This window comes from Balaenoptera ricei, chromosome 19 (assembly GCF_028023285.1).
Source record: "Balaenoptera ricei isolate mBalRic1 chromosome 19, mBalRic1.hap2, whole genome shotgun sequence".
Lineage (NCBI taxonomy): Eukaryota > Metazoa > Chordata > Mammalia > Artiodactyla > Balaenopteridae > Balaenoptera > Balaenoptera ricei.
Genome location: NC_082657.1, coordinates 28267468 through 28284121, shown reverse-complemented (window position 1 = coordinate 28284121; position 16654 = coordinate 28267468). Strand labels below are relative to the sequence as shown.

The window sequence follows — 16654 nt, the reverse complement described above, 5'->3', positions numbered from 1 at the left end:
CTAAAAAAGCCAAGAATAAAAATACCTTGAGTTTCCATTTAAAGATGAAGCCTTATGTATTGTTCCAAGAGCAAGAACAAAACACATTTTATGTCAACTCTTTCTGGGAATTATTCTCTTGAAGCCCAGCCTACATATTAGGTCTATACAAACTTTAGGTTCAAAATATTAAATTTTTACAAACACAAGAGACTAGGAGCACTTTTAACCAACCTCCATTAACAATTTGTCTGAGTGACTAATGCTCTCCGGTCCTTCAGTAAAACACCCTTGCAAAGCCTACAGCCAGGTCACTCTCTAGAGCTCCTGCCTTCTCTGCTCCTACCAGCTGAACCGAATTCTTGTGTTTAAACCCAGCCTGTCTGCATTAGTTGCACTTGCTAGTATAACTGTTAGACTGAAGTATTAAATAAACTGGGGATTTATTTAATAAATAAGGAGGGCTGTTTCAATGAAAAATAACTTTAATGTTCTAGGAAGATTCAATAAAGCAGACTGCTTAAAAATACTACAAAGATAAGTGTGCAAGAAAACTTTTATAGTTTGCAGGAAAGACATGCAAATCTAAGAGTCCGCACTTGGATTATTTTTCAAGTGTCTTTGAAACTCATTTCACCTTAAATAAACAGAAATTGAAAATCATAAAAAATCATAAATATCGCATCATAGGGGTGGTTAACGTAAGAAACGTGAGGAATTCTAACAAAGCAGGCCTATACACAAGGGAAAGGTCACGGCTCCACACTTTTAAAAAGTAGTGAGACAAAGCATATTTATATATTTAAGTTAAATTAAATATTTACCTTTTTTATTATTCTAGCTTTAACTTTTTCCACAAATTGACAAACTACCAGTACAGATAATGCAAATAAAAGAACGGCCGGCCTAAGTATACAAAAATGTAAAGCAATCACTTTAAAAGTCAACTTAAGCCTCGTAAAAGCATCTTAACTACTTCTGAGTCTCCAGTATCTTACCTGAAAGTCAAAACTTACTCACTATCTAGATCTGAATAGGAAGTGACAAAGCAACGTGGAATTCCAGTGTGGAACACTGTTACCTGGAGCTTCTCTTTGTTGCTTGTTCGGATAATTGATGTCAGAATGTCTGGTAAAGCTTCCCTCGGAAGACTGTCTAAAAGACGTCTCAACTTAGCAACTGCGGGGACAGACATATCCAACATTTCAACCAACTACAAGGGAAAAAAACATCTTTTTAATGAAATATGGCATTATTTGTGAATTTAAAAAATCAAATCGTCATAGAGGTTTAATGTTCTGGCCTCAGAGAAAGTCTTTGTTTCTGAAAAATCACTGTTTATTAGAGTCCAGGCATTTTTACAGGACTCAGAGGAAAAGAGAAGTACTTTTAAAATGTCAATCAGAATGAAAAGCAAAAATGGCTCAAAAAGTGGATAATACTAATGTTTATAAAAGGCTTTGTAAATTTGTGATTTTATTTTATTTTGGAAAAAAATTAAAATTTATAGAAAAATTGCAATAGTACAGGAAACTCCTTCCCCTAATATCCTTCCCCTAAATTCACCAATTGTTAACATTTTGCTACATCTGCTTTCTCTCTCCCCAACTCTACACACACACACACACACACACACTATTACTGGTGAATGTTTTAGAATAAATCACAGACATCATGACCCTTGTTCTTAAGAACCAAGGCATTCTCTTACACAATCAGTGTAATTATCAAATTCTGGAAATTTCACATGGTTGATGCTATTATATTAACCAATCAGTAGCTGAAATACTGTTTTGTAGTAGAACACTGGATTAACTAGAATCTGAGCACTGATTGAATGATTTTTTTAAAAACAACTTCCAGGGTATAGCCTGGAGTTAAGACAGATTAAGCTCAAGGCAACCTTTCAGTAACTGTGATAGTCACTGGGGCTATTGACAAAGTTGCCCTTTCCTTTTCAACTCATGGTAGGGCTGCTCCTTCTCACCTTTGAATACAGATGTACATGGCTATGGGTCCTGCCTGGAACCATGAAACATGAGGGGAAGTGACAGTTCCTTCTGGGCAGAAACATCAAAAGCCATTGAGAGCTCTGCCACATTTCCTTTTCCTTCCTCAGCAATAACAGAAGCACGTTTTGAAATGAATCTCCAACCCACCGGGGTCCCGAGGTGACTCTAATTGCTAGATCACCACACTCGCTGGTTTGAGGCATGAAGTGTAAGTGAGAAATACACCTTTGTCATGTTATGTGACTGAGATTTTGGAATACTTAACACAGCAAAACTAACTTAACACCATACTGACTAACACAGATGATGTACCAAATCCTCATACAGTCACTCTAATGAGATTTCATATGCCAGAAATAATCAAACCTCTCTAAAAGCACTGTAACTTTGGAACCTATCTGTTACCTGCCTAGAGTCAAAAGAATTAAAGCATAATTATGATGACGCTGTCCAGGTGGGAGAAGTAGATAATAAAATTTGAAAACTCTTTCTCCTAGGAAGTCATTCTAAGAAAATAAAACAGTTAAAACTCATTCTCCAAGTACTTACTGAGTACAAACTATCTGTCAGACACAATAAAGTGCTCAGTATAACATGGTTAAAGCAGGGATGAATTCAAGTTTGGTAGGGAAAAGAGACCTACAAGACAAATTTCAATACAGCGTGATAAACATTATATTAAAAGGGATGTTTAAGCGATTGTGGATACGCATGCAAAGGAGCACTAACAGCCTACAGGAGTTGGGAAAGCGTAAGTCAAATCTGAAAACTCAGAGAAGGAGAAGCACTCCTAGCAGAGAGAACAGAAGGTAAAATCACAGAGACATGAAATAACAAGATGTGAAGCTCTTTGACATATACAGTGTGGCTAGAACTCTGGGTATAAATGGAAGTAACTAGAGTTGCAAAGGGCCTTAATGTTATACCAAGAAGTGTAAACTTTATCCTAGAGCCATTAAAGTCTTCTACTCAGGGGAGAGGCATACTCAAAGCTTATTTAGAAAGGATTAGTGAACAGGTGGGTGAGAAAGAGAAGCAGCTAGAAGGAATCAGTTAGAAAGCTCCTGAAGAAGTCTACTGCTGAGGGCTGTAGAAGAAGATGTAGAGGGGATGGAAGAAAAGCATTAGCTGGAAACAATCCTAATGTCTAAGAAGAGAAATGAAAAAATTATGATATCCCAACTCAATGGAATTCATAAAAGTACTTAATACGAAAGTTAGATATGGATAAGAAAACAAAACGTTAAGACTGAATAGGAACCAAGACCAGAAGATAAGCAAAAATAAAATTGGATGCATGATGGCAGTAAATAATGGTGATGTTTCTCTCTAAAAATCCCTTTAATGTCATTACAGAATCTTTACATATTTAAATTTTTTTTGTTGATTGATAGTGGGGAGAAGTAAAGAACAAGAGAAAGAAGCTATAAAGCTATGTCCAACAGAGGAACGGAAACTCAGGGAGGATTACTCGGGAAAAGGGAGAGAAATTCTATTTTCCCCTCTATTTTCTTCGCTCCTAAATAGCATATTCACTTACTCTGGTTCTCAAACTGAAGTCTCTTTCAGCCCCCACAGCAGCTGTAGTGCCAAATTTTCTATTTTGCTATTGTTGTTCACCACACTAGCAATGTGTAGCTTCAAATGCCACATCAGGTGCAAATACCACAGGCTATGAACACCTGCCTATGCATGCCTCATGTGTGCTTCCCTCCCAGAATTCTAGAGGATCAAGGTTTCAGCCATACTTGAAACCACGGGCTTAATCTTCCATACCACTCACAGTGTGATCCTGACTTCTGAACCAACATAACATATAATTTGATGCCTAGATAGTCTAGTGACAAATAGCTTCTGTACAGTATTTTAATTTTTAAGATGATTTAGGTTTAATAACTACCTGGTTTGGAGACACTGGAAATTATAAGGAAAACTCTAGAAATACTCTTTGGAAAAAGTTTAGGAAGGGTTGGCTAGTATGTCCTAGAATGATTTAGGTACAATCCCAGACAAAAGCAGTTTGAAATCAATGTACTATAATATATTGCAAAATCATTTAAACATATACTGCCCGAAAACTTCACCACTCAACAAATTCATCACATCTTAGGGCAACAAAGAAACCAAAGAGGGTTTTAACGAAAAACTAAAAGCAACTCACTTGCACCGCATACTTGTAGAACTGTTCCGAGAGTTCTCCTAGCTCCTCCCTAGTCTTACAGGTGTTGGGAAACTCCTCTAGCCAGTCCAACTGTTCCACTTTGGCAACAGGATATGGCTTCTCTTTTATGACCTGTACGATCTGGAAGCGGCACAGGCCCGTAATCAGCAAAGTATAGTGGGGCTTGGGCCAGTTACTGCCCACAACCTGGACCACCAGTGCAGCTGTCCCAATCCTGAAAAACACACAGAACATCAGTATTACAAATGCTCAGTATGGTAGAAGAGAAACTCACCTCAAGAATAAAGACGCAGACGTAGAGAATGGACTTGAGGACACAGGGAGGGGGAAGGGTAAACTGGGATGAAGTGAGAGAGTGAAACCGACATATATACACTACCGAATGTAAAACAGATAGCTAGCGGGAAGCAGCGGCATAGCACAGGGAGATCAGCTCGGTGCTTTGTGACCACCTAGAGGGGTGGGATAGGGAGGGTGGGAGGGAGACGCAAGAGGGAGGGGATATGGGGACATATGTATACGTATAGCTGATTCACTCTGTTGTACAGCAGAAACTAACACAACATTGTAAAGCAATTATACTTCAATAAAGATGTTAAAAAAAAAAAGAAACCTCAAAAGGGTTGCCTTTTCTGAGAAATTCATTAAAAAACAAAGAACGTCTAAAGTGCAAATGAATCATTTCTCTATTTAATTTAGCATCCAGTACACGGTCTTTTAAGTCCCTACCATCTGATATGGGGCCATCTCATTCTAATTAGCCATTTAAAAATTAGGTAGAAATTCCTAAACATTTGGATTATTTAAGCATAAAAACATGAGTAAAAGCAGTTGAGATTTATATAGCTTAAGTTAATTTTGCCAGCTAGGAATGAGGCAATCTTACACCAGAATATATATGAGCATTTTAAACAGATTTAAACAGCGTGATGTAAACCAATCTAAAAAATCCCCTTCTGATACCAGTTTTGCTACTAACACCAAGATGGTTTTTTACATAATCCATCTATAAAACTGCCATCAAATCTGGGAATTAACATGTATGTCCTTGAATTTTGAATTTCTAAATCTGGGGCTAAATATCAGAGGCCACACTTTCATGGACTGAGGAGAGTTAGTCAAAGACCTACATCTCAGCAAGACGTAAACCTAGTTCTGTTTAAGTGGTAATCACCTCACCTAACACTAGCTGAAAAAGTTATACTTTAAGTCTTAGCTCCATATCATGCAATTCTGACCAAGTCATATATAAACTAATTCACAGAAAGAAAGTTTTATCCAAACTAAGCTGAAGTGATACAAAATAGAAAGATCAAGGTTCAGAGGACACTTCCAGATCCCAAACTACCATTATATTTTCTCCCCTCAGGCATAGGAAAGGTTGTAATTTCAGAAAAGAAACTAAAATCAAAGTGACCAGAGCTCTCAACACCCTGGGACAATGGTGACACTGGAATACTACACTTGCCCATCTCAAACATACTGATGGCACAGACAGTATGTGCATATTTTTAGTGAGCTTGCTCACTTCTATATGCAGTTAATTCTTGATTAGTTCCTTGTAAATGATTCATTCTGTAGATTATCTGTACCTTCAGCTTCCCACCACCACTCAGTTTATTCTGAGCTATGCATATAATTTCCTTAACACCCTTCCAGGCATATCACGTGGATAGGGGATAAAACTTGATTTAAACAATAACTTAAACCAAAAAATTAGGAAGATAATTTGGTGGAGAGAAAAAACATCATGTACTTTAAAAACCTGAAATGATTTGGCAATCATCTATTGAGTTATTTGTGTTGTGGCTGCTTTTCTTCAGTCACTAATCAAACAGTAGGTTCTATCTCCCATTCCCTTAAAACCAACTCCGATTGCCTGAAAGAGTTAGCCATATCTAAACTGATTAGAGACCAACGAAGACTATAATTCACTGCAGATGACAACCACCAATGCTTACACAATGCAGAAAGAGTTTACAGTTCTATATACAAGAAACATTAACAGACAAGAAACCGGACTCCTGGCCTAAGGGGTTTACACACTAGAAGCCAAGGAGAAACCAGAGAGAGATGAGACAAATCCAAACTTCCAGATTAGGAAATAAATTTAATTATTTGGGCTATGTCACTGATTAAAGGTGAGACTAAAAGTGAGTTTTCTTACAAAGCAAATAAAATAGTTTTCCTAACCGTGAAAGGAAGATGTTCCAAACTGAAAAGAGATTAAGTTGGATTTATACTATGCTTTTCCTCCTAATAAAAAAAAAAAATATATATATATATAAAGGTTTTAAATATGTTAATTATTTCTTGCTTTAAATCACTTATAGTTGACAACATACCTAAAAAATTAAAAGGGTACATAAAAAGAATGTACCCTTTTTAAAGAAAAAAACATGATGTGTGAAATAATTAGATGGTTAGAAACAAACTACCTAGTGAAAGACATTTGGGGTAAAAGCTCTGGAAAGAAGGACGACGTTTAATGTTATTTTAGACAAGTTGCATTGCATGTTGGGCTCTAGGTTTTACATATAAAAATAGGTAAACAAAATAGTCAATTAATCTAATACTTTCCTTCTAACTATGATCCATATGATACATAGGCTTTATATCAACTTAGTCATCTTTCAAAATATTCTAGTTCTTCTATTACTATGCACTTTATTAGGCATGACCAAAAGCAACAATTTGATTTTGCAACAGATCCGCATTTATTAGTACCCAAATGTGTAGTGTTTTTTCCATTTAGGTAGTAGCTCTGTAAATCTACACCTTAATTACTGTGGTATTTTACAGTTCAAAGAATTTCTGAAATTCCTGAGAACTACTCTCAGAGTTGTAAAATATTATTTTAACCCAAAGTCTGACAACAATGGGTAAGATCTGTATAATTTGGAAACTGACTTAGATAATATAAGTTTTTGAGAACCATCAAACTACAGTGGTGGGAAAATCTAAAAGCAGCACTACTGCAAAAAGCAGTTTTCCAAGATGAGGATAGCTGTGGTCTATTTCCCAACCACTTGCTTTTTTCTTTTCTTTCGTTCTTTTTTTCTTTACTTTAAAGCCCTCCATTTTTCCTGGAATCCTTAATCTTCCAAATATTTTTTCCAAATAACACTACTTCAGTTCTGCCCATATTAAAAGAAAGAATATGGGGTCTTCCCACTCCTTCCCCCAACCTCCATTTGTGAAATCTACACTTAAAACTACCCATGTGGGCAATGGGAATACCATTAACATACAGGGTTATTGATTTGCGGTTTACAAAAGGCTTTCATAGGTATTATTTCATTACACACCACCTTTCACCTCTGTGAGGAAGGTAGCACTTTATTAAAAATGAGTAATTCAGATTCAAAAAGGGTAAACAGGTGAGTTATCCATGATTAGAAGGATATTAAATAGCAATAGGGGAGTTGAATTAGGTTTTATGACAAATTTTACTCTTTTCCCACCACAATGGACAATATGAATTTGTACTTATAAGAAGTATAAAAATAAACACTATTAACATAGCTTCTAAATAGCTGAGATACTGCAAAGCAAAGCTATTATTTAACATCTAATATTTACATCTTAACAACACTTAAGGAAGAGAATTATTTCCACCAAAGCTCTGGAAGCAAAAGTTACACACTTCTGGGAAAGGACCACTGAAACATCTTTTTGGTTTTGACTTGGTGTCACCCAACTTATCTTCCTGAATATCTGATGATTTTGAGCAAAATTTATCATCACTGTTAATAAAGATTTAGAAACAAGGAAAGAGTCTATTAGGGTAGTCCCAAATTCTACCACAGATGAGGCTTCTGTGGCTACAGGATTTTTGATTTTCACTCCTTTCTTGAAAGTTCATTTCTGAATTTAAGAAACTCAACTTGCAGACAGACCTTCCTTAAAAAGAGTAAATGCAGACTTAGGAACATCTAAGTAGAGCTATTCATTACATACTTGCTAATATAAAAGATTAAATTTTAAAATCTTAGTGTTATCAGGTTTCTTGAATGCTGAAGAGTGCTAATAGATACAAACAACAGTAACACATGGATAGAGACTTGGCAAATTATGAAACTGTGTATCTGCTCTATATAAAGCATTCATTTTTTTTGCCAAATGCCAATGAAACTGATTTGGGGTCCCAGAGATGACGTACACAAACAATGAAGAGGGACTGAGCATTCAGCACTAGGAGGAAATGAAGGCAGGTGCCCTGAAGAATGGAAGGCTGGGAGAAGACTGCGGGGCCATCTTGAAATGCATGAAAGGACAGTGCACAAGGAATGCTAATTATCCATTTGCACTAAGAAAACAATGGGTCACTGAGGAGCCACTAAAAAAGACAGTCCAGTGAAGCAGGGTGGCCTGAGGTGGTGGCATGGGAACTAAATTCTAGACTGTGGGGATAATCCAAAGCTCTTCCTGTGTTAGGTGACATGCCTGCACACTGACGTGCAGATAGGGCCTGTGCTGTTCCAAACAGTAAAGGAAGTGGTTCAGGTAAGTCAACACCTGGCCCTGCCACTTTGTATGACAAGGAACCCAGGGGAACAAATTACTTCTGCTGCTCCCTGAAGACAGGCATTGTCACCTGGATGGTCTAAAGGAAACAAGGGACAGGAAGAGAGCCCTCACCGTCCCTCTGAGGTCCTACTACAACCTGGAAAAACAGGTAACTGGGGAAGGACAGATTTGTGTATCAAAACAGAATAACATTATAGACAACGCAGTACTTGTACTATTAAAGCTATTTTAGGGACTTCCCTGGAGGTCCAGTGGTTAAGACTCCACGCTTCCACTGCAAAGGGGTGCGGGCCAAAATAAAATAAAATGGTTACTTTAAAAAAAAAAAAAAGCTCTTTTAACTTTTTAAAGTAAGAGCATTTAAAGGTGATATTAGAGAAAAAAGACATTGGAACCTAATACTAAGGAATGCAATGCAAACTTTCTACAGACTTTTCACGTAGCAAATAATATTTCTAGGATAACGAGATGGTCTGGTGGGTCCTTATAATGCTGAAATTCTCTGAAGAATTTTCTATGTATGTTTTCTAACTTAAATGATTAAAATTTAACACTGCTATTCATTTAAAACAAAGGCAGCAATATGAACAGCAAGGACCAGATTACCCATCATCTGATATTAGTGATTACTTCCAAGCAGAAGAATTTAGTTGTTTTGGAGGAATTTACATAAAAGAAATTTAAAACCCTCCAAAATCTTGCCAGAATCATACCAACAAATAGTCACTCAAACCTGAAACATGACTAATCTACTTTCGAAATTCACAGTGTACCCATCGGTAATCAGCAGAACTAATACAAAACAGCTTATCATGAGCACTCTTGCCTCAACATGCAACTAAGTCCCTGGGCACAGAAAGCAAAAAATTAGGGGAGAAATAAACAAAGGCTAAAGGAATGGCGTCATATGTAGGGAAACCAAAATCCAACACAATTTATCACAGTTTACTGAAACTTGAAAAGTATCCAATTTCACTCAAGCAATAAGCAAAGTACATCAGATGGGAACCAAAATGTTTTCCATGCTTGAGAAAAGCCAGGCTTTTGCAATGTGGACCAACAATGGACTGCTAGGGTTTTTTTGGTTTGGTTTTGTTTTATGAGGGGAGGGGAGGTGAACCAAATCTCCTTTGAGAATTTTAACAAAGCTATGGAGTCTCCTTTAAAAGGAGAGTATATAATCACAAGATTTTGGACAAAAACAAGACATTCCTAACTCTCCCCAAAACCATTCAGAGTCAGGCTACACCTAATTTTAAAAAAGGATAACTGTAGATGAACGAGGGAGGGGCTCTAAGTTTAAAATACCTCAAGAAGAGTTAAGGATAGGAGGCAGGGGCTTGGGAGGCTTGAAGATAATGGCATTTGTTGAGAGCATACGACATACCAGCGCTGTCTGGTAGAAATATAACGTGAACCACATATGTAATTTTAGTAGCCACATTAGAAAATAAGACAAGTGAAATGCTAATATTTTACTTAATTCCAACATTTAATGTATATAAAAGTTATTAATCAACAACACATTTTTCATACTAAATTTTCAAAATCTAGTGTGTAGTGTACACTTACAGCACATTTAGGGTGACCAACCACCCTGGTTTGTCTGGAACTAAGGGTTTTCCTGGGATATAGGACTTTCAGGGCTGAAACCAGGACAGTCCCTGGCAAACCGGGACAACTGGTCACTCTAATAATACTATCTCAATTTGGACAAGCCACATTTCAAGTGCTCTGTAGCCAGTGGCTACAGTACTGGACAGTGCAACCATTTATCCAGCCTGGCGCAAAACAGACCACACACGTGTGATTTCACTTCATCTTCATAACACACGTAAAAGACCGATGCTGCTAGTTTCCAAATTACAGGTGAAGAAAGAAAGAAGCACAGGTTCAATCTGTCACCCAAAGTCACACAACTAGGGCCATGGTGTAGGGGAATCCAGTGGTAAGCTTGGGGCCTAAGAAACGTTACGATATGAGAAGAGATGAGAAGACAGGAAAGTTCTAGAAAGAGAGACAAGGGAAAATGTGAACAGGGAAGGTCCTTTAGGAAGGAAAACAGAAGCAGTGAGGGGAAGAGAGACGGCAGGGGGCGGGGGAGGCAGGGAGTGTGTTAGAAAGGCACCCCCAAATTAATAAGGAAACGGTGCAATTTAGGATGGGACGGGAAAAGAGAAAATGTGAGGCAGCCAAGTACCTCCGTTAAGAGGACAAAAGAGGTGGGAAGGAAGTTAAAGAAGGAAGAAGGGGGTGGGGGAAGGGAAGAGAGGAAGGAAAAGAAAGAGGGGGGCCTGGAAGGTTAAGAGCACCGGCCTAGGAGTCTGAAGACCCGGGGGGCGGGAAAGGAAATTCACATCAGATGGTGAGCAGCTAATCGCGCAGCTTTCACGACTCCGTGAGTCATCTCATTTAACGGTCACGAGGCATTCCTGTCACCCCCCGTCTGGCGCGTGAGTCGTCTGGAGAGGCGGAACACCGCCGCGGGGCCCCCCGAGGCCGGGCCCGGTCTCGGGAGGAGGCCGCGCCGCCGCCGGCGCCGCCGCCGCTGCCGCCGAGCCGCCCGGCCTACCTGTGCAGCGGCGGCAGGTCCTGCGCGTCGCTGGCCGGGTCGGGAGTGTTGGGGATGACGCCCAGGATGGTGCTCTGCAGCGACGTGCCCTTGAGCAGGCGGCTCCGCACCAGCTGCAGGTTGCGGGCCGAGTCCACGCTGGTGCGCATGGTGGAGCCGGGCAGCAGCACGCCCTCGTGCGTGAGCAGCAGCGGGAGGCGGCTGGGGATCTGGATGGGGCTCAGGGACGACATGGCGACGGCCCTCCGCGCCGGGAGAGTCCCCGGGAGCCCGACGGCCGGCTCCGCGCGGCCTACGCTGCGACAACCAACCCTCAGACCCCGGGACGCCACCGCTTCCGGCCCCGCGCTCCCGCCCGCCCCCCGGCTCTGCCGCCGCCCCGCGCCGTACACACGCGAAGAGATGCGCACTCCGCCCGCCGGGGCGACCCCTGCCTCCCGGCCCCGCTACTCCGCTTTCTCCGGAGGCTCCCTCAGAGCAGAGCTGTATGCCCAAGGATGATCCCATGTAAATTGTGTCCACTTGAAATGTTTGTACCTTTCTATTCGAATTGATTTTAGATGTACAAAAATACAGTAGGGAGTTTCCATGTACCTGTCACCCAGCTTCCCCTGTAATCATCTTACACAATCATCCTTCAACTATTAAAAACCAGGAAATTAACACTCCTGTTATCTAATCTATAGACTTCCACAAATTTTGCCAGTTTTCTCACAAATGTCCTTTTTTCTGGTCCCCGATCCCACTTTTCATTTTGCTGTGATGTCTCCTCAATCTTTCTTTTCTTTTTTTCTTCAAAGCTTTGCAACTTTTAAAACGTATTGATCCCTTAGTTTGTAGAATGTCCCTCAGTTTGGGTTTATCTGATGTTCTTTCAAGATCAACATTATACATTTTTGTCAGGAAGACCACAGAAGTGATGTGCCTTAGTGATACACGATGGTAAAATGTCTTACCAATGATGATTTTGACAGTGATTACTTGGTGAAGGTATAATAGTATCTGCTAGGTTTCTCCACTTTAAGGTACTATTTTTCTCATTATAAGTAGTAAGTATGTGTAGGGAGTTAAGTCTACATTAATTGAAATCTGTAAGAAAAAGCTGCCCCATCTCTCTCCCCAATAATCGAATAATTTACTTATTCAATTACTTTTTGTGTTAGTATGGACTCATGGGTATTCAGTTTTTTATGGGCTATCATGCAATAATATCACGTATATCATTGCTTGAATTTTTTCAGATTTGGCCCTTGGGAGCGCCTTCACATTGGAATTTGACTTGGGTTTGGCTGTAGTTTGCAGATGGAAATTTTTCCCCAAATATGAAATCCAGCAATGCTCTCAGAATCCAGGAGGGAACTGAAAGTCTAGTCAAGACAACATGCATTTGTTGAGGGCCTGCTGAGTGCAAGGCCCCGGTCTGATTGTGGAAGGTAGAGAGCGGAACAGAAGGCAAGGTCCTACCCTCAAGCACCTCTTGGCCAGAGGGACAGACCCATAGACAGCTGAGTCTGATACAGTGCAGCAGGTAAGGGAAAGGAGAAGGCAGGTGTCCTAGCTGCTGTGCTGGAGACAGAAATTCAGGAACTCGGAGTCTCCGGCCTAAAGCTCTTTCTCTGACATGATCCCACCTTTTATTCATTCTCTAAACAACCATTTTTTGAATGCCTACTATGTACTGGATATTACTTTAGGTGCTGGGGATATGCGATGGTCCAGCCACCGCAGAGGGTCTTCCAGGTCCCGACGGAGAGGGGCAAGGGACTGAATAGCACTGCTAGTATGGGATCAGAAGGACCAAGACAACTGATGGTTGCAAGGCACTTTATTCAGAATTTACTGAATCTTATATAGACAGAAGAGGAACTCATTATTAGACAATAAACCCATGGAATTGCTTATCGTCTCAGTTCAGTCATTACCACGGACGTCAACAAGTTTACAACAACTATCCTTGAACATTATCTTCCCTTAACCAGGGTCACACACAGCCCCCAGCCATAAGGAACAACCAGAACTCTCAGTTCCCTGAGGTCTCCTGGCTTGAGATAGCTTTGCTAATCTCTTTTACATCCCTCAGGCCTGGGAAAAAGAGTGCATTCCAAGGTAAGGGCTTTGCTTTTTGTGAGAGACATACTGTCTCCTCCAGGGGTTACCTCCGGCTAAGACTGCATGCTTCCCACAGGGATACATCAGTGAACACAACAGACAAGGTTCCTGCTTTCATGGAGCTAACATTCTAGGGGGAGAAACCGAAAATAAGCAAGGAAAATCCTTTTGGATGGCGATACGCCCTTTACATGGTCAGAGCAGGCCTCTCTGAAGAGCTGAGCCCTCTACTGCAGCCACGCAGAGGTCGTGGGGTGGGTGCCGAGGGGGTGCTATTTCAGGCAGAAGCAGCAATGACTGCGAAGACTTTGTGGCTGGAATGAATTTAGGATGTTTGAGGAGACTGCTCCTGTAATTTGCTGAGATGGGGCCTGCTGAGGGAAGCAGGAGAGAAGTGGGAGGGGAGGCTATAGAGGGCCCTATAAGGAGTGAAGAGTTGGGGTAAGGAGTCTGCTAAGGAGTTTGGGTCTTACTCTAAACCCAGTGCAAGCCATAGGCAGTTTCAAGCTGTGGAATAATTCTTCAGGCTTCTGTTTTCAAAAGGTCATATTGGCTGCTGTGTGGAGAATGGAATGCAAGGGTTTTTTTTTAAATTTTTATTTATTTATTTATTTATTTTTGGCTGTGTTGGGTCTTCGTTTCTGTGCGAGGGCTTTCTCTAGTTGCGGCGAGCGGGGGCCACTCTTCATCGCGGTGCGCGGGCCTCTCACTGTCGCGGCCTCTCTTGTTGCGGAGCACAGGCTCCAGGCGCGCAGGCTCAGTAGTTGTGGCGCACGGGCTTAGTTGCTCCGCGGCATGTGGGATCTTCCCGGACCAGGGCTCGAACCGTGTCCCCTGCATTGGCAGGCGGACTCTTAACCACTGCGCCACCAGGGAAGCCCCAGAATGCAAGGTTTTAAGGTCAGACGCGGGGAGGCCAGTTAGGAGGTGGTTGAGATTGTCCAGGCAAGAGGTGATGGGGCTCAGACTCGAAGCAGTGGATTCAAGCCATGTTTGAATGTAGCTTTAACAGAGCACGCTGATGGATTGGACGTGACGAGTGAAGGAGAAACAGTCATCAAGGATGTTCCCTAGACCAGGGCCCTAGCTGCTAGGGCCTAGAGAGCAGTTGGGCTGGTAGCAGGAGATCCTAGACCCAATCAGCAAGCTCTGGATCACCTCTCTGGATGGGGCTGAGTACCTCACCCCCTGATAGACTCTAGGGGTTAAAAAAATCAGATTAAAAAATGCATGGCCCGGGCTTCCCTGGTGGCGCAGTGGTTGAGAATCTGCCTGCCAATGCAGGGGACACGGGTTCGAGCCCTGGTCTGGGAAGATCCCACATGCCACGGAGCAACTGGGCCCGTGAGCCACAATTACTGAGCCTGCGCGTCTGGAGCCTGTGCTCTGCAACAAGAGAGGCCACGATGGTGAGAGGCCCGCGCACCGCGATGAAGAGTGGTCCCCACTTGCCACAACTAGAGAAAGCCCTCGCACAGAAACGAAGACCCAACACAGCCATAAATAAATAAATAAAAGAACGTGAATTTCTAAAAAAAAAAAAAAAAGCATGGCCCAGCTCCTCAAGAGCTTACCTTTTCACCAAGACCTCTCCAAGGTCAAGGGAGAAGGGCCCCATTTTTTGAAGAACTTCAAAAACCATCTTATAAACCTTGTGGTATATTTTTTGATCATGTTTAATATACACTTAACATACACTCTCCCCAACAACGACAAGCAATATGAGTGTCTAGTCACATAATAATAGCTGGATTTATTTTTAAATACAAATTCCTTCTGCACCGTAGAAGGTGTGGTATGGGACCGGGTCCACGTTTAAGTTGCTTGCTTGATGAACACCCTCTTTCTATCCCATCAGTCTGTCTCTGTGATGGGGTACCAGCCCACTTGGGAAAGCATCAAGAATCTAAGTGTGAGTTCTTAAGCGACCGTGTGGCTCTCCTGGTTCCTACTTTAACCAGCTCTACATCTACTTCCTTCATTGATCCACCAAATACTTATTCTGCATCTGCTATGTGCTAGGCACTAATCTAGATTCACGGATGCATCAGCGAAAAAGACAGACAAGGCCCCTGGTGTCAAAGGGCTTACATTCTAGTGAGGTAGGCAGAAAATAAGTAAGCCCCCAAAGAAATGACAATTTCAGAAAGTGATAAGTAAAGGAAATCTAATAGGAAAATCTGTAGAAGGTGCTAGAGACAGGAGGACAAGATGAGGGAGGGAGGTCTGGGAAGGTGACCCTGCAGAAGTGGTGTTTGAGCTGAAACCTACACGACGAGAAAGGCCAGGCTCTGCAGGGAGCTCGGAGGAAAGTGTTCTCGGCAGAGGTTAGGACTCAGACAAAGACCAAGACGGGAAGGAGCTTCCCAGTTTCTGGAACAGAGAAGACCAGGCTCTGGGCTGTAGGGATTCAGCAGTCAACAAGACGGCCACGGCCAGCGCGGGGCTCCAGGATCTCTGAGAACCAGCCCCTGGAAAGCTACCCAGCTACCCAGGGAAGGCAAGGGAGAGGTCTAATCATCTCAGCTTCCTCAGGCCCTGTGGCCCTCACCATGGGCACCTCCCCTACCCTCTGGTGCCCCTTCTGGCCTTGGACACTAGACCCTGCTGGGAAAGTGGTAAGAACAATGAGGAAATAAATCAGCTCCTCCAAAAAAGTTACCTCTCTCCAAGGGCCCCCCTCCTGTACACAGGCTGTTTCCCCATATGCAAATGGCCCGTGTCTAGTCATGACTTTGGCCCCCTGGGGATCTGGGAACACAGGGCTGGAAGCATCTGTTTCCTCTCTGGTTTATTCCCAGTCCTGTCCTGGCCCCCCGGCCTGACCACAGTGATGGGCTTGCCTCTAATTAGAATGAATAAACATCAGCTCTATCTTCTTGAGGGGAAGGTGGGAGGCCAGGGAACTTTTCTAGGATGCCAAAGAAAACTCTGGAGGGAATTCCCCTGGCCATTCAAGGAAGCAGAAGTGGGCCTCGTAGACATGGAAGGCAGCTCAAGCCAATACGTGGCTGAGCTCCAGTTAACGTTGAGATGAGCAATTGGTGTTCTGCAAGCATAGCCATTGCACACATTTGCATTCCCTTCATTTTCATTTGCTTTACTTTTCCCTGTTGCTAGTTTCCTGGATGACTTCTGTATTTCTATAAGGAGTCACGTCTTTAAAACCCTCATTGTATCTCTTTGCAGGTGTGTATAAATAAACCAGGTTGGTAAATCATACTATACCTGAAAGGTGAGAAAAAATCTAATTTCTGTATTTGTTCTCTA

At 41.9% G+C, this 16654-nt stretch overlaps 1 protein-coding gene across 1 annotated transcript in view; it reads right to left on the bottom strand.

Annotated features, from left to right (window-relative positions):
• The window catches only part of LONP2 (lon peptidase 2, peroxisomal), a 95539-nt gene extending 83926 nt beyond the window's left edge, over positions 1-11613 (bottom strand). The window contains exons 1-3 of the mRNA XM_059905868.1: positions 11276-11613; positions 4153-4387; positions 1061-1192 (exon numbers count right to left, since the gene is read on the bottom strand). Coding sequence (XP_059761851.1) covers positions 1061-1192; positions 4153-4387; positions 11276-11508 — 600 coding nt within the window. The 5' untranslated portion in view covers positions 11509-11613. The remainder of the gene's footprint in view (positions 1-1060; positions 1193-4152; positions 4388-11275) is intronic.
• Positions 11614-16654: the final 5041 nt, after the last annotated feature.